The 27,244-nt window shown below is 36.2% G+C and overlaps 3 protein-coding genes across 6 annotated transcripts in view; 1 reads left to right on the top strand and 2 right to left on the bottom strand.

Moving 5' to 3' along the window:
* The window catches only part of LOC111044525, an 89,789-nt gene extending 85,356 nt beyond the window's left edge, over positions 1-4,433 (bottom strand). For 2 of the 4 annotated variants that reach the window (XM_039432307.1, XM_039432310.1), the window contains exons 1-2: positions 4,141-4,430; positions 1,938-2,009 (exon numbers count right to left, since the gene is read on the bottom strand). Coding sequence is in view for 2 of the 4 variants with exons in the window: in XM_039432310.1 (XP_039288244.1) it covers positions 1,938-2,002 (65 nt within the window). In the remaining 2 variants the exon portion in view is untranslated. Of the gene's footprint in view, positions 1-1,937; positions 2,010-4,140 lie in introns of all 4 variants that reach the window. The other 2 variants (XM_039432308.1, XM_039432309.1) reach the window with 2 other exon arrangements.
* Positions 4,434-6,300: 1,867 nt separating this feature from the next.
* LOC120352172 lies at positions 6,301-7,149 on the top strand. The gene has a single exon (XM_039431873.1). It carries the CDS (start codon positions 6,301-6,303, stop codon positions 7,147-7,149), a length of 849 nt encoding a protein of 282 aa, XP_039287807.1.
* A 3,429-nt stretch (positions 7,150-10,578) lies between these two features.
* LOC111054697 (AP-3 complex subunit mu-1) lies at positions 10,579-27,053 on the bottom strand. The gene is given in 6 exon segments (XM_022341770.2): positions 10,579-10,780; positions 13,531-13,581; positions 14,345-14,503; positions 15,441-15,828; positions 15,830-16,276; positions 26,849-27,053. Coding segments are annotated over 6 exon segments (1,215 nt in total). The 5' UTR covers positions 26,884-27,053; the 3' UTR covers positions 10,579-10,645.
* Between the last annotated feature and the right edge of the window lie 191 nt (positions 27,054-27,244).

The following is a 27,244-nucleotide window of genomic DNA, read 5'->3' as shown; positions in this document are numbered from 1 at the left end:
ATGAGAGTGATCGATCTCAAGTATGATTGTTCATAGTATTTTTGTGTTTGAGATTTTGAGATTGGGAAGATTCATTGTTTTGTTTTAAATATGTAAACCTTCAATTTTGATACTTGGTGAGTTAATTCTATATCCAAGGCTTATAAAAAAGCAATAATGTAGACGATTGAAAAATTCCTTTTAGTAAAAAGTAACAACTCAGCAGTAGTAAATGGTAGTTTAAAGTTGTAGAATCTCGTATTCCGGTACTTGAATGCACCAACTGACAATGAATAGATACACAGAACTTCAATTTCCTCCACATATTTATGATCTTCCAGGATAAAAATGGCCGCGTGGGTAGGTTTTACAACAGACGTTCCAACCAGATATTTGCTTGTGGGTTGATGAAAATAATTGACTTCCAAGAATGCGTGTTAAAGGCTAGGGCAAAGAGTGAGAGGTGATTTGCATTTGAAAATACCTCCGATACAACCGTTATTAACGGCATTAGACCAACGATTATTGGACACCTTATAATTATCAGTCTCAACTTGTTATAATCCCATAATCCTTGTTCCAATCTTTAGCGCCAAAAGATATGTGTCATGGATAAATAAAGCCTTAGATCATAGATTACCTAACATAAAATGTATATTATAGATGCCTATAATCATGGTAATGGATGAATACATAAGATTATCCATTCAAGTGATTATATTTTATACCTAAGTAAAACATCTACAATGAATGTGGTGAAATTGATACATTTTTGATTATGCTTGGTTTTTCTTTCCAATACTGTAATGTGTTTGATCAGATGAATTTGAATAAGTAGGTTTTGGTCCCCTCAAGTAGCCTATCTATCTCTACCTGTGGAGAATGCATACTGATGGTCTTCAGGACACATTGACTGTCCTATTACAGTACTATATAGTATAGGCTTTCCCTATCGGTACATTTCAATCATATAAATACAGTATTTATAGGAGTATGATTTTGTTTAGCAGGTAACAATGTAACAATCCTATACTATCAAACGAGCAACTTCTGTTTATATGTTTGGATGTTTAAATGATTATATGTTTGTATTCCATCGGATCTCGAAAACGGCTCTAACGATTCTCACGGAATTCAGAACATAGTAGGTTTATAGTATAAATACGGTACTCGATTGCACTAGGTCTCATCCCTTGGAAAACTCGCTGAAGGACATTAAAAGGATAATTATTATTCATCCTTGGAAAAACAGCTGATAATTATTTCGTCGTCTGTTGGTGATGGAAGTGAATGAGCGAGTTCACTGTGTAAAAATTATGACTCAGCTGTTGAAATTTTGTAATCATTCAATCAGGTACTTAGTGCCGGTTGCAAAAAAGCCGGGTTATTTCCAATCCTGATTAATTCCAGTAGATCCATCTTTTTGAAATGGTCTTCTCTGATTTGGTTCACGTGAAGTTGATCAGGATTAAAGTTTAACCGGCTTTTGTGAAACTGGGCCTTTGTGAGGGAAATTTTTTCATTCCTCTGGGAATTAATCTCAATTTACTGTGATTAGATAGAACATTTCTGTATGAATGTTATTATAATTTTTTTCTTTCTTAATAAATTTGTTATGCTTTTGTACTCCAGAGCGAAGCTCGGTCCCCGATATTCCTATTGAAACAGGCATAAACTTATTCTATTGGTCAAAGTATTAATCCACTGTAATTATTGTTGAACTATAGCAATTCACCTATTTTACAGTGAATTGCAACACAATATGAATAGATGAGCAATATAATAAATAAGCTTCAAAATAGTAAGCTGACAACAACAAAAAGTAGACAAAGGTCCGGTACGGTAGTCGAAAACTGAGATTTGAAGATTAATGAATACGTAGTGAAAGAAGCATAGTTATATAATAGATTGATTTTAAAGATTGCATATTAAATAAATGTACACACGATAAAACATACCTAGTTAATCTCTCTCCAATCAGCGGCCTGTATAAGGAATAAATAGGTCCCGGTCTCCAGCTCATACATTATCTGCAAATTCCAATTTATATTCCTGTGAATATATGATACAATCGATTTATTCAGGTTTAGAGATGTATATTGAACTGCAGTATTAACTTACTGGCAATTTTCATACTGAACACTTCATTCCTATGCAATTATTCCTTTCATTTCTATATTACTCGTGGAACATTATATTTGTTAATTTTCAGGACCCGGTAATTATTCTATTGCAAGTCAATAGTCTGCAGGAAAAGTAAAATTCTGAATTTATAATCGTCCTTCAAGAATCTTAACTAGCCAACTCCATTTTTTTGCCAAAATTTAATTTTGGTATCATTTGAAAAAATAGAAACATATTCCAAGTGGTCACCTCTGTGGTCAGTGTTTCCGTCAAGCTACAAGATATCTGTTTTTAATTCAAGGTATTTTTTTATTGAATTTATGCATTAGTATCATGTTAATGTACTGCCTCTTAAGCCGGATCCACACTGAACAAATGTTCGACATACATGTTCGGCAAACATGTTTGTTGAGGGGCTCAGAGACAAACAATTTAAGAAGTTTGGACAATCATTGTTTGTCAAACAAAAAATTACTGTTTTTCTAAACATTTTCAGTGTTTGCTGTAAAACATGAAAAGCTTTAGTGCTTACAAATATTTTGTTTGGTGACGCGTCCACACTGGCCACGGGCATTGTTTGTCAAACATAATAAAATTTTCCCAAACTGTTTCAACAAACATTTTTGTCGAACATTTGTTCAGTGTGGACCCGGCTTTAATAAATAAAAAATTAAATTATTAGACTTGAGAGTATTAGGTTAGTGTGAACCATGAAGGTGTATAGTTTGTAGTACAAGGTTGTAAAAAAGTGTCTGACATCTTCTTATCTTTATCAAGGTAAGGGAGGTAGATTCTAAGACCATAAATACTCGTATATAGTACATTTTCTCCAAAATAAGCTAATACAAGTTAATCCGGAATCCACCTGAGCCCGAAATAAGGTTTGCAATCCACCTAAAGCCTAAGTTTCATCAATCTCTCATCTAATTTATCAAAAACATTGTCTCCATCATCACCACCATCTATCACATCCACGCAAAAACCTAGTAGGCCTACCGTACAGGTTGTGAAGTCAAGAGTTTGCATTAATTACAAAGAGACTACCCTTTTACTGTCAGCTTTGGTTGGATGGGAAACAATGTTACTATTTATGAAGAATTCTGACACTTTGAAGTGAATTTCTCTGTAGTGGTTACAATGACGTCACTTGTTGCATAGCTGCAGGTTATTTCGTTGCAACAGAATGTTGTGTTGCATGATAGGACTATAGGTCCTGATTGAACCGACTGGCTATTTAGATTTTCAGTCATAAAGATAATACATATTTTTGGATAGTGTCCTAAGTTCCAGCGAGAATTAGTGCAAAGCCATCCACCCACAATAATTATCATGTATGGATCTATAAAAATAAAGCAAATCGTTTTTCCATCACACAGAGTTTTACCAAAGTCAATAAATTATCAAAATTACTAGATATTACACAATGATAGCCTACCTTTGATTTTACTATTCAATGATCGTCCTCCAAGTTCTATTTTTATAATTTATATTCTAGTTTTTTCTATTATCAATCTTTATTTTCTCTCAATTATTTTTATCATTTTTTTTCTATTTCGATATTCTTTTGTCTATTCACATTTTTTCTCCAGGTCCTATTTTCAATCTTGTATTTATCAGATTTTCTCATTTAGAATGATACTTGTTGGTCAATCCATGATTTGTATAGTTTAATCAATGAAAGTGATTTTTTTATAGTTGTGATAAAAAGTGTATAACAGCCTTTTTCCAATCATGTTGAGTAAGTAGATGATAACATTACAAATTCTACAGGTTACTGACAAAACTAAGAAGTATATAGCCGTGAATTTAAACATTTTAACAAAATACAATTTTTGGGCAAGTTCTAAATTTTCCAGCGGAAATTACTGCGCCTATAATGCTATAATTATGATTATACATTTATAAATGTAGCAAATCGTTTATTTTAATCACTAGACTAGTTATCAGAATGGAAGGTCTACATTATCAAGACTAGAAGGTCTTGAAATTTCTAAAATATTTAAAAATTTTCCACGAGATACACAGAGTAGTACATACCAGCTTCTTTCAATATATCATCGATAAAAGTAATAAATTTTATCAAAAACAAGTATTTTTGGGACAGGTATACCAAATTACGTTATCTCACTAGAAAAGAAGCAACAATTTTGAAATATCATTGGTAAAATTCATCAAATTTGTTATTGAATATCTTCAATATGAAATTGACATAATAATTTATTTTTAATTGACTCACCTTCTCACCAAATTCTATGGTGAGTATTCAGAGTAAATAAAGTTTTATCACAACACAAAGAAACCCCTCACACCACTGTCTGATATTATTTTAATCAATACTTTTTGTGAGAAACTAGAGCACTAGCTTCTTGAAGATAGTGCAGCAATCTAGCGGTCGACAATTCAACTCCTACCGGCAAGAACTATTATTGATGAGAATATTACTAAAGGCAAGTCACTAACGTAACGTTTCGACTGACAGGCGAACAGTGTTCTGTAGCAGCTGACCTGCAAGAGTAAACAAGCTACTGCACACACAAGTCGGAAGTCACTGGCAAAACAGTCTGGAATTTGACTGTACAGTCAAACATGTAGGGCGAAACGAAACTTTAGTTGCTGGCCAAACGGAAGATGAATGAAAGTTGACAATTGACAAGTTAGCGAGTTTAAGCTAATTGAAACATTGTTCAAAATGGAATAATATAATATAAATAATAATTATGTGTTAATAACACATTTATTCAAACTTTTTAGCATATAAATGAAAAATACTAATCAATCAAATAATGAGGTGCTATAGTCCGTGCAAAACTTAGTTTGCAGCACGGAACTTAATAGCCAATTCTATTCCAATATAACAATAGGAGCTCACTGTTGCCGTTTTTATGTCGATTCTTAAATCAAAAAGACCTCCACTCTCTTCCACACAATTAGCTCACAGACTCTCTGGATTCTGTGAAATCTGGCAGCACTGTACTGCTTAAGAGCAATGCTGCAAACTGAGCAGGCACGGCCCTAGGGACTTTGCCGCCCTGGGCGAAATCGGCAAACGCCGCCCCCCCCCCACCACCAGGTATCCCGTCTAATAATTGTTTACTTGGAAATTTGCCCGAAGGTTATCAGCTTTTCAAGTTAAAAATTACATTTAAACAAATATTTGACAAATATAAATATTGAGGAATAAGTGCAGGCAACGAATGCTTAAATAAAGGTATGGAGGGAAAATTTTGGAACACAATTTTCAACTCTACAGCTCTTCTAAGGATAGTAAGAGGATTAACATATCAAAAGTCCTCACCTTTACCCCATGTGCCAAAGGGGTGGGGGTGGTTTGAAAGTACCATTTTTTCATTTTTCTCATATATCTCGGAAACTATATGCATCTCATGAACGAACATTTGTATACCGTACAAAATTAAAGCTCACAAAATTAGCAAAAAGTTATGTTCTCTTCATTTTTTTCATATCTCTTATAGTTTCTGAGATATCCGCTCTTGAAGGTGAGACATTTTTTGAAAAAACACTTCTACCTCCAATTTTTTCATCTTTTCGGCCATATAATTTTTGAATGATTGATGAAAAAAATCCGTGCTGATTATAAGCTGACGGAGCATCAAATTATCTTCAATTTGATGTACAATATTTTCACTATTTTACGCATTTCCCTACGACTGTTGCAGCAGTTTTAGTGTTGAGTGAAAGTTTTGTTTGGTAGAGGATTTCGATAAATCTGATACTTTTTGAGATATATATGTTCTAAATTGATGCATTCTCGAAAACCCAGTTTTTTCCATTTTTCGCTCTTTCAATTCTTATAACTTTCCAACAATTGATGGAAAAAGAATGTGATTACTAAGAGATTGTAGAGCATTAAATTATCATTCATTTGATGTATAATTCGACTTTTTCACGCATTCCCATAATTATGACTGTTGCAGCAGTTTTAGGTTTGAGAGTCAAATATCAAGATTTGCAACAAGTGAGTTTTTTCGAATATCACACTATTCTGTGATCATAAATTGGAGTGTGCTTCAGTATGAACATCCATATTGAGTACCTATTGGAACGTCTGAAAATCAGATTGACCACTTTGCTGTTAGTAGAAAATTCAGGAGGTGTCTCACTGATGTACGAAATAAGAGAGGGGCAGATGCAAATAGTGATCATCATTTAATGGTAGCTACGTTTGCTATGAAGATAATGGCTGCAGGGAGGAAATTTGTGAGTCCCAGAATGCGATTTGATGAAGCAAAGCTGAGGAATGAGCATGTGAAAACCCAGTTTGCTCTTGAAGTCAAAAACCGCTTTGATGTTTTGATGCAGGAGAATGATGAGAGAAGTGTTGACAGTCTATGGATGAATGTTAGAGAAGCTTACCTAGAAACAAGCAAATCTGTTCTAGGTAAGAGAGATCACCAGAAGAAGGACTGGATGTCTGAACAAACATGGGATCTTATACAGCTCAGAAAAGTCAAGAAAGCCAACATCAATACGAGCAAAACTAGGTTGCAGAAAAAACAGGCCCAGGATGAGTACTCAAGAACAGAGAAGGAGGTGAAAAAGTGTGTCAGAAGGGATCACCGAAAGTATGTAGATGATATGGCAGCTAGGGCAGAGCAAGCAGCAAGGATAGGTGACAGCAAAGAGTTGTACAGAATCACAAGAGCTTTATCCAAGAGATCCTATCGAAATGATGGCCCAGTAAAGAGTAAGGAAGGGCAATTGCTGACTAGTAAGGATGAGCAACTTGAAAGATGGAGAGAACACTTCATGGAAATCTTCAATAGGCAAAATGAGATAGAGGATCATGAAGAAATAGAGCACAGAGATGGGCCAGTGGTCACAGACATAGAATGGGAAGTGCCAACAAAAGATGAGGTGAAGAAGGCTATAAGTGAGATGAAAAATGGAAAAGCTCCTGGCTCAGACAATATCTCACCAGATGTTTTAAAAGTTGATGTAGAGACGAGTGCTGATATCTTGTATCCCCTAATCACCAAAATTGGGAAGAAGAAAGAGTACCTGCAGAATGGAAGACAGGTACTATAATGAAGATACCCAAGAAAGGTTGCTCTACAGATTGTGTAAACTGGAGAGGGGTAACACTGCTCTCAGTGCCTAGTAAAGTGCTAGCAAGAGTAATCCTAAACAGGATAAGGATTCTGTTGAAAGGAAAATACGGAGAGAACAAGCTGGTTTTAGGAAGCAGCGTAGCTGTGTAGATTTAATAAACACACTGAGGATAATTTTAGAGCAAAGTGTTGAATGGCAGAGCACTGTTTACCTGGCTTTCATCGATTTCGAAAGAGCTTTTGACTCAGTTAACAGAAGAGTGATGTGGAGTACACTGATTAATTATGGCATCCCACAGAAGATGGTGAGCATTCTGAGAAATATGTATGAGGATTGTGAGTGCCGTGTCCTCCATGCAGGAAGTTTGAGTGAACCCCTACCTGTCACTTCTGGAGTCCGTCAAGGCTGTGTGTTGTCTCCCACGTTATTCTTGCTGGTTTTGGACAGTGTGATGAGAAGAGCTGGTGGAGGTAGAAGAAGAGGGATACCTTGGGGCCTAAGAGGGCGGCTAGAGGATCTGGACTTTGCTGATGATATATGTCTACTGGCACAGCGCTTTACTGACATGCAAGAAAAGCTGAGAAATATTTCAAATGAGGCAATAAAGGCCGGCTTGCAGATAAATGCTAGAAAGACAAAGGAAATGAGAGTAAATGCAAGAACAGACATGCCTTTGAAAATGGGCGACTCCAATATCGAGCTGGTAGAGTCCTTTTTATACTTGGGTAGTATGGTCACTGTAGAAGGAGGAGCTGATCAAGATGTAAAGAGTCGAATCAAGAAAGCAAACGGAGCTTTTATACAATTGAGGCCAATCTGGGCAAATAAAAATATATCCAAAGCCACAAAGATTCGACTCTTTAATAGCAATGTAAAATCAGTCCTCTTATATGGATGTGAAACCTGGAAGGTGACTACAGTGACCTCTAAAATGTTACAAGTATTTGTAAATAGATGTTTGCGTCGCATAATGGGCATCAGATGGCCAGAGGTTATCAGCAACGAAGCACTATGGGAGTCTACCTGTCAGGATCCAATCCAAATGCAGATAAAAAGAAGGAAATGGAGATGGATTGGGCACACGTTGCGCAAGGAAGAAGGTGCCATTGAAAAAGACGCATTGGACTGGAATCCTCAAGGACACCGTGCAAGAGGACGCCCAAAAATCACGTGGAAGCGTACCATCCAGACAGAAATTGGGAAAGCCGGCAAAACGTGGTTGGAGGTGAAGGCGTTAGCACGCGACAGAGTTGGATGGAGGACATTCTCGGAAGCCCTATGCTCCTCAAGGAGCGACAGGAACTAAGTCAAGTCAAGTAAGTCATTGGAACGTCTGCGGAACTGAACACAGGGGGTGTTTCTAAACTTCCTACCAAATAAGACATTCAAAACTAAAACTGCTGCAACAATCGTATAGGAATGCTTGGAATAGTCGAATTATACATGAAATGGAAGATAATTTAATGCTCTAAAATCTCGTAATCAGCACATTATTTTTTCATCAATTGTTGAGAAGTTAAAAGACTTGAAAGAGCAAAAAATGGAAGGATAAACTGGGTTTTTGAGAATGAATCACTTTAGAACATATATATCTCGAAAAGTTAGTATAATATTTATTGAAAACCTCTACAAAACAAAACTTGTAGGAAATTCATTGAGCTTCATTTTTATGTGGATGATTATGTCAATAGAACTCATTGTTTCCAAGATATAAGCATGTAAGTAAAAGTGGAAAATGTAACTTTCAAACCACCCTCATCCCTTTAGCACATGATGAAATGATTAGCAATGATTTTTTTCATTGTCAACTGATCTATTGTTGCTGAACAGAAAATTTCACTCTCGACACTAAAACTGCTGCAACAGTCGTAGGTAGGGAAATGCGTAAAATAGTGAAAATATTGTACATCAGATTGAAGATAATTTGATGCTCCGTCAGCTTATAATCAGCAAACGGATTTTTTTCATCAATCGTTCAAAAATTATAAGGCCGAAAAGATGAAAAAATTGGAGGCAGAAGTGTTTTTTCAAAAAAATGTCTCACCTTCAAGAGCGGATATCTCAGAAACGATAAGAGATATGATGAAAATGTAGAGAACAAAACTTGTTGGTAATTTTGTGAGCTTCAATTTTGTACAGTATACAAATGTTCATAAGATGCATAGTTTCCGAGATATATGAGAAAAATTAAAAAATGGTACTTTCAAACCACCTCCACTCCTTTAGCACATGAGGTAGGGGTGAGGACTTTTGATATGTTAATACTCATACTATCCTTAAAAGAGCTGTGGAGTTGAAAATTGTGTTCCAAACTTTTCATTCTATAATCTTTAATTGACTGGACTAGAACAGTAGCACAAAATATCTGATTAAACTATTTTTATGTTCGGAACAGATACGGTACACAATGAGAAAACATAATTAAGACGGTAGTTCCAAATCAAGAGACTGCAACAGCGTATTGGGCCTATTTAACTTGCTAAGTAATCAAAACTACAATTGCTACAACACGAGTTTATCAACACACTTCTTCAATTAAGTAGAACTCGTCTGACCTTTGCGTAGGAAAATTCCTTCTCCAGTTCTTCAAGATCTAGGGACTGAGCTATTTATGTTCGCTAGACCACTCAGACGTTCCTGGGACATTGTTGATCTTAGATATATGTCTTCATTAGCTTGAGTTAGGAAAATCTTCTTATAAAATTTTACTATTCACATTGAATTTATTATTTATTCGCATTTAAAAATTTTCCGTTCCTTAAAATTTGCCGCCCACAAAAATCTGCCGCCCTGTGCGGCCGCCCGGTCCGCCCAACCCTGGGGCCGGGCCTGAAACTGAGGTTTGCTCAATATATTCACACATTTTCTGACGTTATAATGCCAGTAAATACTTTTACATTGTATATGTTTTTTGGAAAATATTGATTCAATGGAAGATAATTTCCAATATATATTTAAAATGCGATAGAGTTATGGGAGGTCCAATGTTCTCTCATATCCCTGATAATTTGAAATAATAGAATGAAAAGCAATCAATCATCCAATAAATTCATTCAATGGACATTAAAACATGTGTATAGAATTTTATAAAATAGTAAATAGTCAAATCAAAATTGAAACCAACTACATCCGAATCTTGAAACTGATTAGAGATTAAATTTACCCTATGTGCAGGTAAGAATCGAAACAATTCATTTATGCGTTACGTGCATGCTATAGTATATATTCAAATAATTATATTTCTAATTATTAGAAATATATTCACACTAATTTCATGGGGTGTTTGAATATATACTATACGTACTATTTATTGGAAATTCTAATACAAAATTTCTGATTTGATTAATATTCCTTGGAGGTTCGTTTACACTTACCGATCTAGGTAAAATAACATTTTTCACCATACTTCTTGAACGTAATAAATTTAATATATAGTAATCTTCAAAATCATATAATAATATAATAAGTTTTTTCACATTCTAATCTGGAATTTTCCAGCTTTTGTGATATATTTAACCCCTTTGAAGGGTTTATACTTTTCACCGTACATGTCCAGTCTGTTAACTTTGAGTCCAGAGACTGCCAATTGGTTGATGGTGAATTTCACCTGCAACACAAAGTTTATAAAATATTATTGCTTTTAATGTCAGACTAAGGCCGGTTGCAGACGAACCTCTATCGCATGTGGGATGTGGGAGCTACTATTTTCCTTCTGTGGTAACACAAACGCATCGCATAAGGAATGCATTGGCAGGCATAACAGTGGCACTGATACTTCCACATAGCGTTGCGCGCTGTGGTAGCGATTATTTTCCTTGCGATTGTGGTACCACTGGTTTGATCACCTCGCTTTCCCTAGCTTCTGTACCACAATCGCACTAATGACCGTTTTCTCAAATGTAGTGTGAAAAGCTCTGCGTTAGTCGTATTGTTCTGTGGTCAGTCCCACATCCCACATGCGATTTTGGTTCGTCTGCAACCGACCTAAGAGTCGCTTTCTCCAATGTTGCTTTGACTATTAAACCAGTTCAATCAATGTATGGTCGCATTTATTATAATGTGCTTCAACTGAGTCACAGCTGATGGTTCAAACTAGAATTTGAGTTTAACTTTTTTTGGAGAAAGCGACCCTTACGCATAATCATAGTATCCAGATTATTTTGTAACAGATTATCAGAATAAGAACACCAATCTTTGATGAAAAAGTTTAATCACGATAAATCCCTACTAAGTCTTAAGCTCATAATAATTACAAAACACGAAGCCGTACATACCACTAATAAAATTAGTAATAAATTATCACTTGGTGAACTAAATCAGCTTATTGAACAAAACCCTAATATGTTGATGGGTATTTTATAACAAGCAACCGTGCTGAATTTTCTGAAAAATTATGAAACTATCCAAATATTCGAATAGCAATAGAAGTGTTTCACACTCATCGTGTTTTTAAAATATAGAGATGTTTCGAAAATTTAGTAGTATAATGTATTGTTAACCTGACCTGTCTTCTACAGATGGAAATTACTGAGACATTGCAAATGAGCGCTGCTATCCAGAGATTGTCAGTTTGGTGTAAGGGTAAGCATTCCTGACCGGCAATTAGGGACCGGAGGTACTGGGTTCGATTCCCGGGCTGACAAATAATTTTTGAATAGTAATTGCCAACTAGCTGTTTACCCTGTTGTCAATATTTGCAGTAGCAGAAGTCTTCGGGGAGAATTACAACATTTAATTTAGATTTTTATTTAATAATAATAATTGACCTGTCTTCCATTCCCACCTTTCTCTGCGACGTGATATTTGAAAAATTCATTAATAATATTGATCAGCATGTGAGAGTTGGAAGATATGAATACTGGCGATTTGGCATAGCCTATACTTGAATAGTTTTTGTACATTAGATTAATGATGTATCTATGGAATATGAGAAGCATCTCAGATTAGATTGAATAAGAACTATTTACATTTCTGGACGAAAGATATTCATGACAATTGGAAAACTTAGTTTCTAGTTCGATACGAATTTCATATAAAAATGTCTGAAAACGTTCTAATAACTGATAAATATCCGATCTATTACAAATCCCAGTCCTCATTCACACGTAATTATTCATACCAACACGTCAAGACAACAGCACAGCACAGCACGTCTAGTGTTTAGTGTCAGTGTCTAGCGATCGGTAAGCCCACTAAGCGATCAGTCGCTGCTAAATGTGAATGATCTTCTAAATTAAATTGGAATAGTTATTTGTGCAACTAGTGCGCAAAGTGACAGTTTGCTGCACCGAAAGAAACGTTTACGCCCGAGCCGTAGGCAAGGGCGGAATGGCTTCTTGAGTGCAGCAGAGGAACTTTGCTCACGTATTTCACATTAAACTTTTCCTACAGTTACTATTGAATATGAGAAGTGGTTGATTATGGGTAAAATGATGGCTGAAATCCATCAAATGTTTGTGTGTGTGATGCTGTTATTAATAACAACCTTAATTCATTTTAGCAGTAAATTCATAAATATACTAGAAAGTGAATTTCCACTTGATAATTTCCGAAATAAAAAACACAGAAAAAGAGCCATAGAGGCATGGCTGAACTTGAATTATTTCCAATCGTTGACTTTTATACAATAATCAACTTCATATTATAAATTATATTTTCGAACACTTCATACGCTAAATTCAAGTATATATATTACATCCCTGATTAAACTGATTTACGACTCACACTGGCGCACAAGGAATCTTCCTTTTGCCGGTGTTTTCGCCTCACCTACTGTGCTTATGCATATGAACATAAATTGAATCTTCATTTTATAATATAAAGGATATCATTTCGTTATTATATTTAATTAAATGATGAGAATTCGTAAATGATGATTATTTAATTATGATTTAGATGAAAATTATTCTTGTTTTGGATTTCTTGATTGGGATTTTATCATAAAATGTAGGGTAGCCATTGAAATGATTCTCCTCTAAATCCAACCACAGTCAGTGTTACCAACTTAATTTTTGTTTTCATGCACTAATCCTCCATATAACCCACCAACTATTTTGTGTTGCCATGTTGCAAATCTGGAGTACGCAAAGTAATACTTTGCGCACTAGAGCGGAAAAGTGATTCTTTGCGTTCTGTAATCAGTGCAGGAATGGCCACTTTTCAAGGTAACTGTAGGAAAAATACTTTTCAGTCTGGCTCACTTTAATACATGACTGTGTGGGGTCAGTAATGTGAAGTAATGGGACTTTGATCGTATCAGTTTTAAAGAAGATAACATAACACTATGTGTTTTGTTAGATATGTAGATAAAATGAATGAATTAATAATAAGTAATAATATTCCAATATTGTAACTTACATTTATATTTGGATTAGAGTCAGCTGCTTGGACACCCATTTGTAATGTTATCTGGAACAAAAGAATTTCATAAATAATTTTTATTATAAATTAACAATGCTATTGCATACGTTTTTAAGTGTAATATTCATAAAATATTAATTTAAAAGCTTTATGGAAATGCTTCTGATGGCTTCATCTAAAAAATACCTTTTCAACAGGTCTAAAGTGCTCTACCGAGCAAATACCAGTGTAATCAACTGAGGCAGTTCTAGGCCGATAGTAGTGCTTTAGAACAACATGTTCCATTTTTTCAAGCAAATAGTAAATTCACTGTTTCGGCCGTAGGTGTAATTGAGTCTTCAGTGCTTAACAATGTATGGCATAAAACATTCAATACCAATGATCATGAATTATTGATGAGAATGATTAAATAAAAGTACTAAGAAATTATCAAAACCACAGATTTTATTCAAAAACCGGTTTTGGTTGTTACCCCATTGTCAATATCTGATAAACAATAAGAGATTGTATCAATCAGTTTATCAAAGATTGACAATGGTGTAACAACCAAAACTGGTCTTTGAATAAAATCTGTGGTTTTGAAAATCTCTTAGTATTTTTATTTAATATGAATAATTATCACAATATCAACTTCTCAGCTACACAAACAATGGAAATGATCTTATGGACTGTCGATCCCGTCTGAAGTATAACAGCAGTGAGAACCATTGACAGCTCAAATTACATATTCAGGATGGGTGGAACCTTCCCATAAGGGGGGCTCCTCCCCACCATCAAAAAGCCTTACAAATATATATTTTTTTCAACTTACAGATCCACGAATGGTGGGGAGGCGAGTGTTGTCGATCCTCCCCACGTCCCAGACTAGAACTCGACTGACTGGATCGAAGGAATACTTTCCCTGTGTGGGTGTCAGAACGCAGTTCAATACGCATTTAGGCATCGGTATTTCGAGCACCACATTTTCCACCTGTAAAAATCAAAATGGTAAAGTTCATTGGATTGAATGAAATGCGTTAAGTAGGATTGGCAGAGAGGTCAAATTTAGCATAACAGAGACCACAGATTTGCTCAAGTCCCATAAGGAGTTTTTATATATTTTATACTATGACAAAACAGATCACTGGATAAATAGGTGAAAGCATTTTCTTTAAGAGTAGCCTATAACAGTTTTAATGTCAAAAATGGTAGCTGAACAATGTAACATACATTTTATAATCATCAAATTTGATGATCAATCACGTTTCAGCAATTGCTTATGTAGCTAATGCATTTCAATTTATCAATTTTGCAGGAAACATTTTCCATATTTTAAATAAGCTTGAATATAACTTATAGAAATATGAAACATCTTTCACATAATAATCATTTCTTACAGATAGTTATACAATTAATAATAGTATGAGGTCTGCTTATAAGGCACTGTGATCTTACTCAATTCAAATCAATAATTGTTCATTTGAAACTACTTGGTTGAGAATTCTTCTAAAATGGAATCTTCAAAACCTCATTTCGTTGGATGATCTGCACAGAAAATTGAGACATTAACACTTCACTCAGTGAAGTTGTAGAAGATGAATAAATGAAACAGATATTGTTAATTGGAAAACATCCCATTCGTTTTCAAAAAATGTTATTAGTAGAATTGACAAAATAGGTTATTTTTGGTTTATTCGTATTAGTTCTTAGATTAAAACTTGATAAACTGAAATTCATGAGATTCACAACTGACATTTAATAAATTATAAGTGTTTAATTTCCAATCTACATGATTATCACACGTTGGGTAAGGGTATGGGACGGGCTGTTTCAGTATTTAGTAGCTAGATTCAATTCGAAGCTACGAAAACACAAAGCGCAGACTTTTTTATATGAAAAATAAAAAATTAATTCATAATTGAACTTACAGTGCGTCCAACCGTCTGCTTGGGCCCAACAGTTATATCGAGCCTTCCCTCTCGCAAGCTGACAGCATGTCGGATGTAGATTGGAATAGCCACCACACTCTGAGATCCAATGTGATAGGACATCAACCGCAGGTTTCCATCGGGAGGAATGAACGACAAAATCCTCTCCGACTCCCATCGCTTGAATCTCACACACGGATGGAAACTGACATCGTCGAATAGTCTTGGATTCATGAACGACAGTGTCAAGTCGGGCATGCCACTCAACTTGATGCAACAATCGATGTATCCTTGGATTTCGGCGAAAATCGTCGACCCCGATTTGTCAATGATTGCATCGACTTCCTCGACCACATCGAAGTAGGCTTCGTTGTTGGTGTACTTGACACTGGCCACTGGGCAACGTAGCGCTCACGTTCGATTTGCCAGTCACCGTGTTCGCAATTGTTCTCAGAATATTCGGTGGCTTTATCAACTCTTTCAGAATATTCGATTCGGTGGCGAGCGGAAATCCGTTATCGAGCATTTCGTCCAACAGTTCGTAGACAACTACATAGTTTTCCTTGATTATGGACTCTGTACATTCACTGAAATAGTCGTCGAAAGTGTCGACAACCCTATGGAGGAATTCGATGACGAAGAGAGGTGGCACTTCTGTCATGCAAACGGCCACAAAGAACATGGAGCACCGGTGGATGCTGATGAGATAATGATGTGGTGTGGCAATTACTGGAGGCATGTCTTCTGGACAACCAACTTTCCTCTGTTCGTCGAAAAAGTAGTCACACACCGATCGGGAGATCACACTTTTCCAGTGCTTCTCCATGAACACATCTCTGAAATAAGAAAATGTTGATGGTTGAAGAGTGGGAAAAAGTTGCGGAGTACTAATCATGAAACTAACAATAGACATGGGCTAGTATAATTATTATAAATGTGAGACTTTGTAGTTATAAATGTGATACATTTGTTTTTGGGGAGTCCCTTGCAGGAAGCTCACCTAGTCTGAACATTCACCAATGAACCTCGCCATTTGTGCCGTCAACTGTCATACTTCAGTCGGAACCAACAGTTTAACGTGCACATCCGATAAAAACGATCTGACTAAAAACTTTTGATTGAATGCGGGTTTGAACCGGGACCGCTTGGCTGCTATTCAAGTACTGCAACCACTAGATCACGGATCACTACTCATTCAGAAGAGTAGAGGACATCATTATAAATCCACCACCGATGTCATTAAATCTATAAATAGCATTAGTTTTTTTATTAGCATCCAGCTTTTATACTATTTTATGACTAAAGGGTATTGGCTCTTTTGGAGGATGGAGATTCTTTGGGATTGGTGCTTTGCGATTTAAGTGAGGCTTTTGATTGTGTATTAAATTGTGTGTCTCTGGTGTGGCGCTCAATACCATACCTTAATAATCGAAATCAATTTGTTGAGTTGAAAAGGGCCTGATCGGCTAGGCTTCATTTGCATTACGGAGTCTCACAGGGATCACTGCCTGGCCCTCTCTCGTTTCTGACACTGGTCAATGACCTTGATCTGGACGGTCATTCACTTTTATATGCTGATGAAAATGGGTAGATCTATTGACGAGGTGAATTTGATTGTGAAAGACTCCTTACTAAGGCTGAAGGCTGGTGCAGGGGGGATTCTCTTCAATTGAACGAGGACAAGACACAGAACATAATTTGTACATTGAAAAATGTAAGTTAAAATTATTGGGTTTCTGGATTGATCCCAAGTTGACTTGGAATGAGAATGTTTAGCAGATGTGACATGAGCTTCTGAGGGTATTTCCTAAGAAAATTGAAATACTATGCCCCAGCAGATTATCTGATTACAGTCTACCCCTGGAATTTTACGGTAGGACAATGCAGCTGAGATATAGAATATTGATGCTACAAAAAAAAGCTACTTCAGTTTGGGTGATGTACCAGAGGGTTATAAGAAATCAGTGATATTCCCTATTTTCAAGAAAGGTGATGTAAGTGAGGTATCAAACTACACAGGTATACTTTTTGGAAATACTATTGGTAAAGTGTATGCAGGGCTACTTTTGGAGAGACTGACTGCTTGGGTTAAGAAAAACAAGAAATTGAAAGCCTTCCAGGCTGGATTAAGAAAAACGTATTCAACAGTCGACCATATCTCTACCCTCATGAATCTGGTGAGAAAACAATTTTCCATTAAGCGACAAAAAGTGTTTGCATTCTTCGTGGATTTTTCAGCTGCCTTCGACAGGATTGACAGAAATGCTCTGTTTCACAAGCTAAACACACATGGGCTGTCGACTAGGATGGTAAGGGCAATTAGGGGTCTGTATCGGGAAGTGACTGCAGCAGTGTGGAGTCAGAAAGGACTCTCTCAGTATTTTGATACACACTCTGGATTGAAGCAAGGCTGCTTGTTGAGTCCTATCCTGTTTTTCCTGTTTATGGATGACATCGATGAGAGTATGGATGGCGGCATCAGCATGGCAGGCAATCGAATAAAACTATTCGCCTATGCGGATGACATTGTTCTCCTGACTACCAATAGACTTAGTGATGTAAAATTCCCGGGAATTTAAGATCGAGGAAATATTCCCAGGGAATTTAAGGGAAATATTCCCAAAAATCAAAAATTCCCGGGAATTTATGGGAACTTAAGGAAATTTATGATTTCTTTAATAGAAAATGACCGAAAAAGACGTTTTTTGTTACACATGGTCTCAATCACCTGTTATACAACAGATTTATGTAAGAAATATGAGGATGAATAACTTATAAATTGCAGTAAGTTCAAAGAAAACAGTAATTTGAAGTTCATAGACTGATCATAGACTGAATGGAGAAATGAGCACTTAATAAATCATTCAATGGCAACACTATTATCATGCTACTTTCATGTCTTACAAGTTTAATAAGATATTTTTCCTTACTAATAAATGCCTGTAAATCAGGTAAACAAAGTCAACAAAGTATTGAGTGTTTAATTCAATATTAAAGCTGTACAAAGACTAAAAATAAACTTTCTACTGGTGATATCTCTGAAAGTTTTTCGATTTGTATATCATGAAGCTATCAAAATGAAAAAGTTTTCTCAGGGAAACATTTTTTCTGATAATTACTTTTTGAGATATGAGCGCCTAAAGTTTGATTATTTGAGACAGAACATTTCAAATTCGGTAAGATTTCAATCCATGAGATTTAAAGGATAGATTCTTCATGGTATTATTGATCTAGTAAAATAAAAATTTTCTGAAAATATCAATTTTTAAGATAGTTAGTTAGGCTATTCAATTTACTAAAGAAAATTGAATAACTTTTTCAAAAACTGATATTTTCAGAAATTTTTTGTTTCTGAGAATCTTACCGAATTTGAAATGTTCTATCTCAAAAATTCAAACTTCAGGCCCTCATATCTCAAAAAGTAATGATCGGAAAAAAATGTTTTCCTGAGAAAACTTTTTCATTTTGATAGCTTGATGATATACAAATCGAAAAAAAATAGAAAAATATCACGTGTAGAGAGTTTATTTTTAGCCTTTGCACAGCCTTAAAAAGAAAATAATTCTCACAACCAATGAGCTCACAACCTTTCAAGAGTTATTGAGGCTCACTTAACTTGTTAAAAGATACTAGTCCAGGCAACGAATGCTCAAAAAGATATAGATGGAAAAGTTTGGAACCCAATTTTTGACCTCGCAGTCTTTTTAAGGATAGTGAGGGGGTAAGCATATAAAAATTCAAAAAAAATAAGCATATGAAAAAATGCAACTTTCTAAGGGATGAGGGTAGTTTAAAAGTTGCATTTTTTCATTTCTGGCTGACACGCATGTAACTGGGAATTTATAAAAAAATTCAGCGACATGGCTAACGGAGTAAAAATAAAACTAGATAAATTTCCTACAAGTTTTGTAGAATTTTGTGATATCTTCTTTAGCTTTTGAGATATTCACTTTTAAAAGTGTAAAATCTTTGAAAAGACAAGTTATTCTTTCAACTTTTTGCACTTTCAGGGCTTATTACTCAACAGCAATGCATCGAAAAAATGTAATTTTTTCACACATGGGGTAGGAGTGAGGACTTTTAATATGATTACTCCCTTACTATCCTTAAAAGAAGAGCTACGGGGTCAAAAATTGTGTTCCAAAATTTTCCCTCTATAATCTTTCATTGACTGGACTATACGAGTATTTAAAAGACAGTGAGTGAGTGAGCAAAAACAGACTCAAAGAATGATGATTTATTGATTATATTGATGTAAAATATGAGTGGGATTGATCAATTTCAATCATTTTTATAAATTCCCTTAAGTTCCCATAAATTTCCAAAATTTCTTGGCCTCGGAAATATTCCCGGAAATATTGCCAAATCATAAGTTCCTTCCCACTGGGAATATTCCCGATCCACATCACTAAATAGACTATTCTCTACAGAAAAAGATAGGAAAACTGGAAGATTACTGTACGACCTGGAATCTTGTGGTCAACTTGGAAAAATCTAAAATAATGGTATTACGGAATGGTGGGAGGCCAGCCAAATTTGAGAAGTGGTGGTACAGGGGTCGCAGAATAGAAGTTGTTTCTACAAGTACCTTGGAATAACCCTAACTTCATCACTCTCAAGCGTATCTAAGGCAAAGTTTGCATTAAACTCATTCTCCAGGATAATCGCAAGTGAGGAGGTGTATTTCAGCAGCAAATTGAATGCAGCCTGTGAAAGAATTGTTTGTTACTGTGCACAAGGGGCTATGAGTGGCAGGAGAAAGTTGAGATACTGCAACGATTTTTCTTGAGAAAAGTTTTTAGTCTCCCAAAATGCTCTCCAAATTTTGCTTTGTATTTGGAGACTGGATTGACACCCATTTTTCTGTAAACACTGAAGCTGCACCTCGATTATGTGAGAAAATGTGTAAATCTTCCAGAAGAGAGGTATTCAAAGATCCTAACAGATGAGATGATGCGAAGGAGGCTGTCTTTCTTCAGTAAATGGCAACATATAGTAGAGGAGTATCAGATTCCAATGGAGCATTTCACAGGTTTCCACACTGATGCTATCTTGAACAGAACTTCTGTGAACCTCAGAGAGAGAAATGAGGTTCAATGGAGATGCAACCAGACACGTTCCTTGTATAGAGAGCTGAGTTTGGAGACGTGAACAAAATTATTGCCTATATTTGCAATTTAAACCCGTTATTACTAGAATTTTAGTTTCTGACTGTATCATTGGAAACATTTTAATTTTATTGTTTCCCTTGCTCATGACTGTGATATTCGACTGTGATAGAATTTTATGTTTTTGGCCGGATCTAACCTCTACGTTTTGATTGAAGATTCTGACCTGCTCACAAAATTCCTATAAATTGCTTCATGTTATTTAAATTATAGGATATATTATTGGTTAATTGTGTCATCGTTTTGTTTTATGTGTTACCCCGGCCTAACTTTGTGATATTTGACTGTGATATATGAAAACTTGACTGCACTGATATAATAACCTTTATGCTTTGATTGTTGACTCTTGACAAACTCAAGTAACCAAATTCCCATCTTTCTCCCTGCAAGACAACATATTATCTGCTTGCTTACCAAAATGGGAAAAAAACAATCTGAAAAGGCCATAAATAATGAAAATATCCAGTCTCCATGTGGTGTTTGCCGCAAACCAGTTGAGAACAGTGACCATGCTGTAACATGCGACTGTAACGATAATAAATGGTATCACACCAAGTGTGTCAACATAACCAACAAACAGTATGATGAAATGAAAGCGGGTAAAAGTTCTAACCTAACCTGGATGTGTGAGGAATGTAAGACTCGTATAAATGCTGAAGCTTCCCATATCTCAATACTACTAAATAATTCAAATGACAATGATTTGCTAAAATCTGACCTGAATGACAAATTACAATGTAACTATACATTGCCTAACAAAACATTTCAAAGCACTGACTTGACATATCAAGGCTCAAACCCCAGAATGCGCCAAAGCTATAACAGCTATGATGTCATAATTAAAGTTTTACATGATGATATAGAGGACTTGAAAAATGAGATAAAAATACTACGGACTAACAATAGTCGTCTGTCAGATATCATAGCAAGAAAGACAAGTGTAATTTACAGCATGGAAAATATAATTCGTGACTTCTCTCAAGGTATCCATCCAGAGCCCTGCTGCCCGGTAAGAAAGAGGATGGAGGATGCTACAGCGTTCTTGATAGAGGACTCCGAGTGTACAAATGAGGTAAACCCTGTCCGGAATAAAGAATCCTCGGCGGCGACAAAGAATGCACCAGAGCCACTACCAAGCGAGGGAGCTGAAGTTCGAAACAGGATCATGGAGGCCTGCAATGCCAAACCAAAACCACATTCAAATAAGGTAAAAGAGAGTTGTGTTGATGAGAACGGGGATGAATGTCGGAACGGTCCACAGGATGAGGGGCGCCCTGCTCAAGGATTTGGGGAACGGGCTGAGGGAAGGGAGGGGGAGGCACCACTGCTGATCGGGGACAATACGCTAAGGCTGGTGGGAGATATAATGAGAGACACATTTGGGCAAGATTTGGAGGTGGAAATTGTACCCTTTGGAAAAATCCAGGATGTCAGTAGAGCACTAAAAATCAGAAACACTATACCATCGAAGGTTGTACTCAATGTAGGCTCAAATAACCTGTGTAGGGCTAAGACACCGAATCATGTCATGAGACCATTATGGCTCACTTTAGAGGCTAACATTAAACGGTTTCCACACACTAATTGGTATGTTACATCTATTCCAATTCGGGAGGATATAGGTGAGAGATTTATTGACGAAACAAACAAGGCTCTGAAGTTTATGTGCTGGCAGCTTAATGCTACATTTATTGACAACTCAAATCATTTACATAAGTGTCACCTGAGCTGGGATGGACGAAGTTTAAACCCAGAAGGTTCCAAAATCGTGGCTGAACAACTTGCAAGTGCACTGGAGTGTCAAGGTAGGAATTCAGGATAGCAGCTAACAAAACAGAAAGATGACCGAAACCGCAATAGACCAAATAATACAACCAATAAAACAATAGAAAATGCACATCCACACAAAAAATCGTTGACTGTTCTCCACCTAAATATTCAAAGAGGTCTTCAAAATAAACTTGATGGACTAGTTGTAGAGCTCGAAAAATTTCACCCTGATATTCTAATTATCTCAGAACATGGCTTAGGCGCGGACCAATTGAATCTCACAAATATCGAAGGTTTTAGACTGACCTCCAGTTATTGCCGAACTGAGCATATGTGGGGTGGCATAGCTATTTTTGTAAAAAATCATTTTTCTGTTGACATGGACGAGCTTCAGTTACCAGAACAATGCAAATCAAAGGAACAAGTGTTTGAAACTGTTGGATTGATACTCAAATATCAATCAAGAAAATTGATTCTAATAGGAACATACAGATCTCCTAGCACTGATACAGCAGAATTTTTAGGAAAATTGGGACAGTTACTGGGACAACACACTAAGAAGTCAAATGATATAGTAATACTGGGAGATGCAAACTTTGACATACTCAGACCAGATGAGCGTAGTGTAAAGGACCTTCGAAATGTGTTATCCGAGTTTGGATGCAGAATACATCACATCCCTGTAACAAGGAAAACCCCCACTACTGTATCCAGCATTGATGGGTGTTACACAACTATCAAACAAGAGGAGATCGAGGTAAAAGCACACTATACACCACTTTCAGACCACCATTTGTTGCTATGCAAAATAAAAAATAGAAGTAAAAGTTGCCACACCACTTACAGATACTCTAGGAATGTCTCAAAAAACAAATTAACTGAACTAAAGCAAATGTTAAATACAACAAATTGGGAGTCTGTCTATATACCAAAGTCTGTCGAAGTAAAATATAATAACTTTCTGCAAATAATGCGCCAGAGCATTGACCACATTATGCCTCTAGGACCGAAAAAAATGAATGTACCAAATAAAATTATTTTTATGGATTGTGAGTTGCAGAAGATGAAAGTCTCCCTTCAAAGTTTGCATGACAGATACCTGCTGACAGGATCAATCGAAGACAAAAACAGGTTTCAAGAGTCAAAGAAAACCTATGACATTGAAGTGAAGAGGAAGAGAACGGATCACACAATGAACAAAATAAAAAACTCAAAAGACAAAACCAAAGAGCTGTGGAAAACTGTGAATAGTGAAAGAAATAAGCAAGATGGAAGGCAGAACAGCATTAGGCTTCTTCTGGATGGTAAGCTGACAGCAGATCCACTTGAAATCAGCAATATCTTCAATAGCATCTTCACCTTACCTCAAGCATCAAACCACACAAATCAATCACAAACCAGTACCACATCTGAAACTGAGCCCGACAATAGTATACCAATTTTCTCAGCCTTCAAAAGTGTCACTCATCACGGAATGGATGAACTTCTTAATAATTTAAAGTCCAACAATTCGGCAGGCTTTGATGAAATCTCTGGGAAGATGCTGAAATTCTGCAAAGAAGAAGTCATAAAACCATTGACCCACATCATCAACACCTCATTGAGTCAATCTACTTTGCCTAGTAAGATGAAAATTTCCAAGGTGTATCCAGTCTTCAAGAAAGGAGACAAGCTTAATCCAAACAACTACAGACCAATATCAAATTTGCCTGGAACTTCAAAGCTGACTGAGCGGGTGGTGTACAATCAGTTAATAGCACACCTGGAAAAAAATGAACTGATTTCATCATTTCAACATGGTTTTAGGAAGGGGCGGAGTACAAACACAGCAATAGCATATCTCTGCAGGGTGATTAATGAGATCTGGGAGGAAAAGAGGATAGCATCTGGCCTGTTCCTAGACTTGCAGAAGGCATTCGACAACTTAGACCAAGAAATCCTAATCACAAAACTGAAACAGCTAAACATTCAGGGCCAAGTAATAGAATGGATCCAAAATTATTTCACTGAAAGGTATCAGTATGTTGAAATCAGTTATCAGCAGCACACTGCCTTGACTAGTGCCAAATCATCTCTTTGCAAAATGTCCAAGGGTGTTCCTCAAGGGTCAATTCTAGGACCCTTGTTCTTTCTCATTTACATAAATGACTTCCCAAATAATCTCAAGAAGGACCAAAAATGTGTACTATTTGCAGACGATACCACCATAATAATCCCATCAGACAGAGTATCCGAAAGCAACGATGTAAGCTCGACACTTGAAATGGCCACAAATATATGTAGGAAACTGAAACTATCAATCAATAAAGACAAGACAGTAAATATAAACTTCACTCCAAAGGGACAGATATTCAATATGGACAACAATGTAACCAATGAACCAACAAATACAAAGGATTGTACAAGATTTCTTGGTATCATGATGGACAAGCACCTGAACTGGAATGAACATATTGATCTTCTGTGTAAGAAATTAGCTTCAGCCACATATGTACTTCGTAGAATAAGATGTACCACTGATGTCAGTACCACATTTATCGCGTATCATGCCCTATTTGCCTCACAGCTGCGATACGGCATTGTTGCCTGGGGAGCATCAGCGCAGGTGCACATGGACAGAGTTCTACGAAGTCAAAAAAAAGCCTTACGAACCATCCTAAGAAGAGATGCACTGGAGCACTGTAGACCATTATTTGTCGAAAACAAACTACTTACTGTGGTCTCTATCTACATATTTGAAACCATAACTCTTGCCATAGACTCAAGCCCGAATCTCAGAAATAGCCAACACACTCATAACACAAGAAGCAAGCTGAACATTGACCTTCCGCAACACAGGCTGAGCAAATTCAAGAACATACCTACCTATGCAGGCTCACATTTCTTCAACTATCTACCGGACAGCCTAAAGACTTTGAGGGATTCACGGACAACATTCCACAGAAAGCTGAAAAAATACCTCATTGCAAGACCGTACTATGCAGTGACCGAATTTATTGAGGAGCATACGTACCACCACCTTAGAGTATAGTGCAGGATACTCTATACACCTGACGACTCTGACAGAGGAGACCAAATCCATTGACGATTCCCCGATCCCAGGACCGTGAGGAAGACATCAGAAGTAAGAAGTAAGTAAGTAAGTAAGTAAGACGGGTTACTTGAAGAGCAGCGAGAAGGCACCGTGCATTAACTGGATGTTCAAAGCAAGCACAGAGCTGATATACCGCAACAAGTATTCCTTCACCGCCACACAAAAGTTGTGCTCCAAGTGCAATCCAAGACAGGAAGAAGATGTTTACCACTTCATGGCTGTTTGTCCTGTCTTGAAGGAGATCAGAGAGAACGTTTTCGGAAGTACCACCCTAAGCAGAGCCCAGCTGATACGATTCCTCAATGGAGAGGATTGGCTGTCAGTGGCGCGGTATTGCAGAGTGGCGTGGAGGTACAGGTACTAGTGTACAGTGTGATGGAGTTCAACTACTAGGATGAGAAGAATGCCACCGACGCTCAACTACCATAAGAGAGCTGCCACTACTACTACGCAGAATGATAAGATCTTTCAGAATCGGCTACCAACCTCAAAGCACCTCAGACGGTCGACAGACCATGAGTGATTGTCTGCAAAAAAAACTTAAAACCTTATATCGATCAATTTCTTGTTGTTTTCAATAAAGACACTATTCTATTCTACAAAAGAAAGCGGCTGAGGATATCATCATCAGTGGAAAGGATTGTTCACTGCAAACCACAGCAGTATTGAACACATTGACCAATTATAATCAGTATGTTTTGGATCTATTCGTATTTTCTATTTAAATGAAAATATAAAAAAGTATAAGCAAAGACATGTCACTCATCATAAAACAGCAGCGGATAACTTAAACATCTCAAGATGCAGGTTGTCGAGACCCAACTTTTCAACCTGTTGGATATAGAGAGATAGGGAGAGACAGAGTTCAGAAGAGAAAATGAAAGACTGTACTTTGTCCAGTAGTTCCTGCAGGACCACAAGACATGAAGACAACTGACCGTCCAAAAAACAAGGTCTATTATGTACCTGAGTTCACTGAATGATCACTGTCTTAATAAGAATTTGAGACAAGTAACTTGGAACAAGAAGTAAATTATAGGTACTTAATGGAAACTATTTTCTTATCAAAACTTGAAATGTGAAACTTTAAAAGGAAATCAATTTTAGCAATATAAAAAAAACACAACTTAATTGACTACCTACCTAGCTTGAAGCATAGACCAGACATAGGTACGGTAGGTAGTCATGTCGATTTTTTGAATTATTACAGCCTTTATACTACTCAATTAGTTGGTTTAATTATAATATATAGATTAAACATTAATCTTTCTATTCAATAGGTATATTTTAAATGAAAGAGACATAAGAATTTTCTATAGCTGGAGGCTAACCAAACCAAGCGTATGTCGATTACAATAATTAATACTTCAACTTACCCAGATGAATTGATTATAAATAAGGAATGAATCATGATTATTGAAGTCGATTAAACCCTTAAATCCTAAAATTTAAAGTACTTATCATTGAAATAATTAACTTAAAACTCAATATTTATTTATTTTACAATTATAATAAAGAATAGACTTTACAATAATATAGGTTAGAATTTGTTTGACAACTTGATGACATAACTAATCAGTGTTGCCACATAAAAAATCATAGTTTCCCCAATTGAGCCGTAGCTAGTACATTTTTGGAATAAGTTATTGCAAAAATATTAAAATTATACATTTAATTGATGAAATGATAGAAATAAATATATATTTCTCGAATTCAGCAGTCAATATTCAGATTCTACCTGTAACAGTCATGTTTTAATTTTGCAAGTTGGT

The sequence above is a fragment of the Nilaparvata lugens genome, chromosome 7 (assembly GCF_014356525.2).
Source record: "Nilaparvata lugens isolate BPH chromosome 7, ASM1435652v1, whole genome shotgun sequence".
In the NCBI taxonomy this organism is placed as follows: domain Eukaryota; kingdom Metazoa; phylum Arthropoda; class Insecta; order Hemiptera; family Delphacidae; genus Nilaparvata; species Nilaparvata lugens.
Note: the sequence above shows the minus strand (reverse complement) of the source record. Positions and strands in the feature narration are given on the sequence as shown.

What these genes read in the sequence shown, in the direction of transcription:
- LOC120352172 (XM_039431873.1), top strand. Translation starts at nt 6,301, where the DNA reads ATGGCTGCAGGGAGGAAATTTGTGAGTCCCAGAATGCGATTTGATGAA.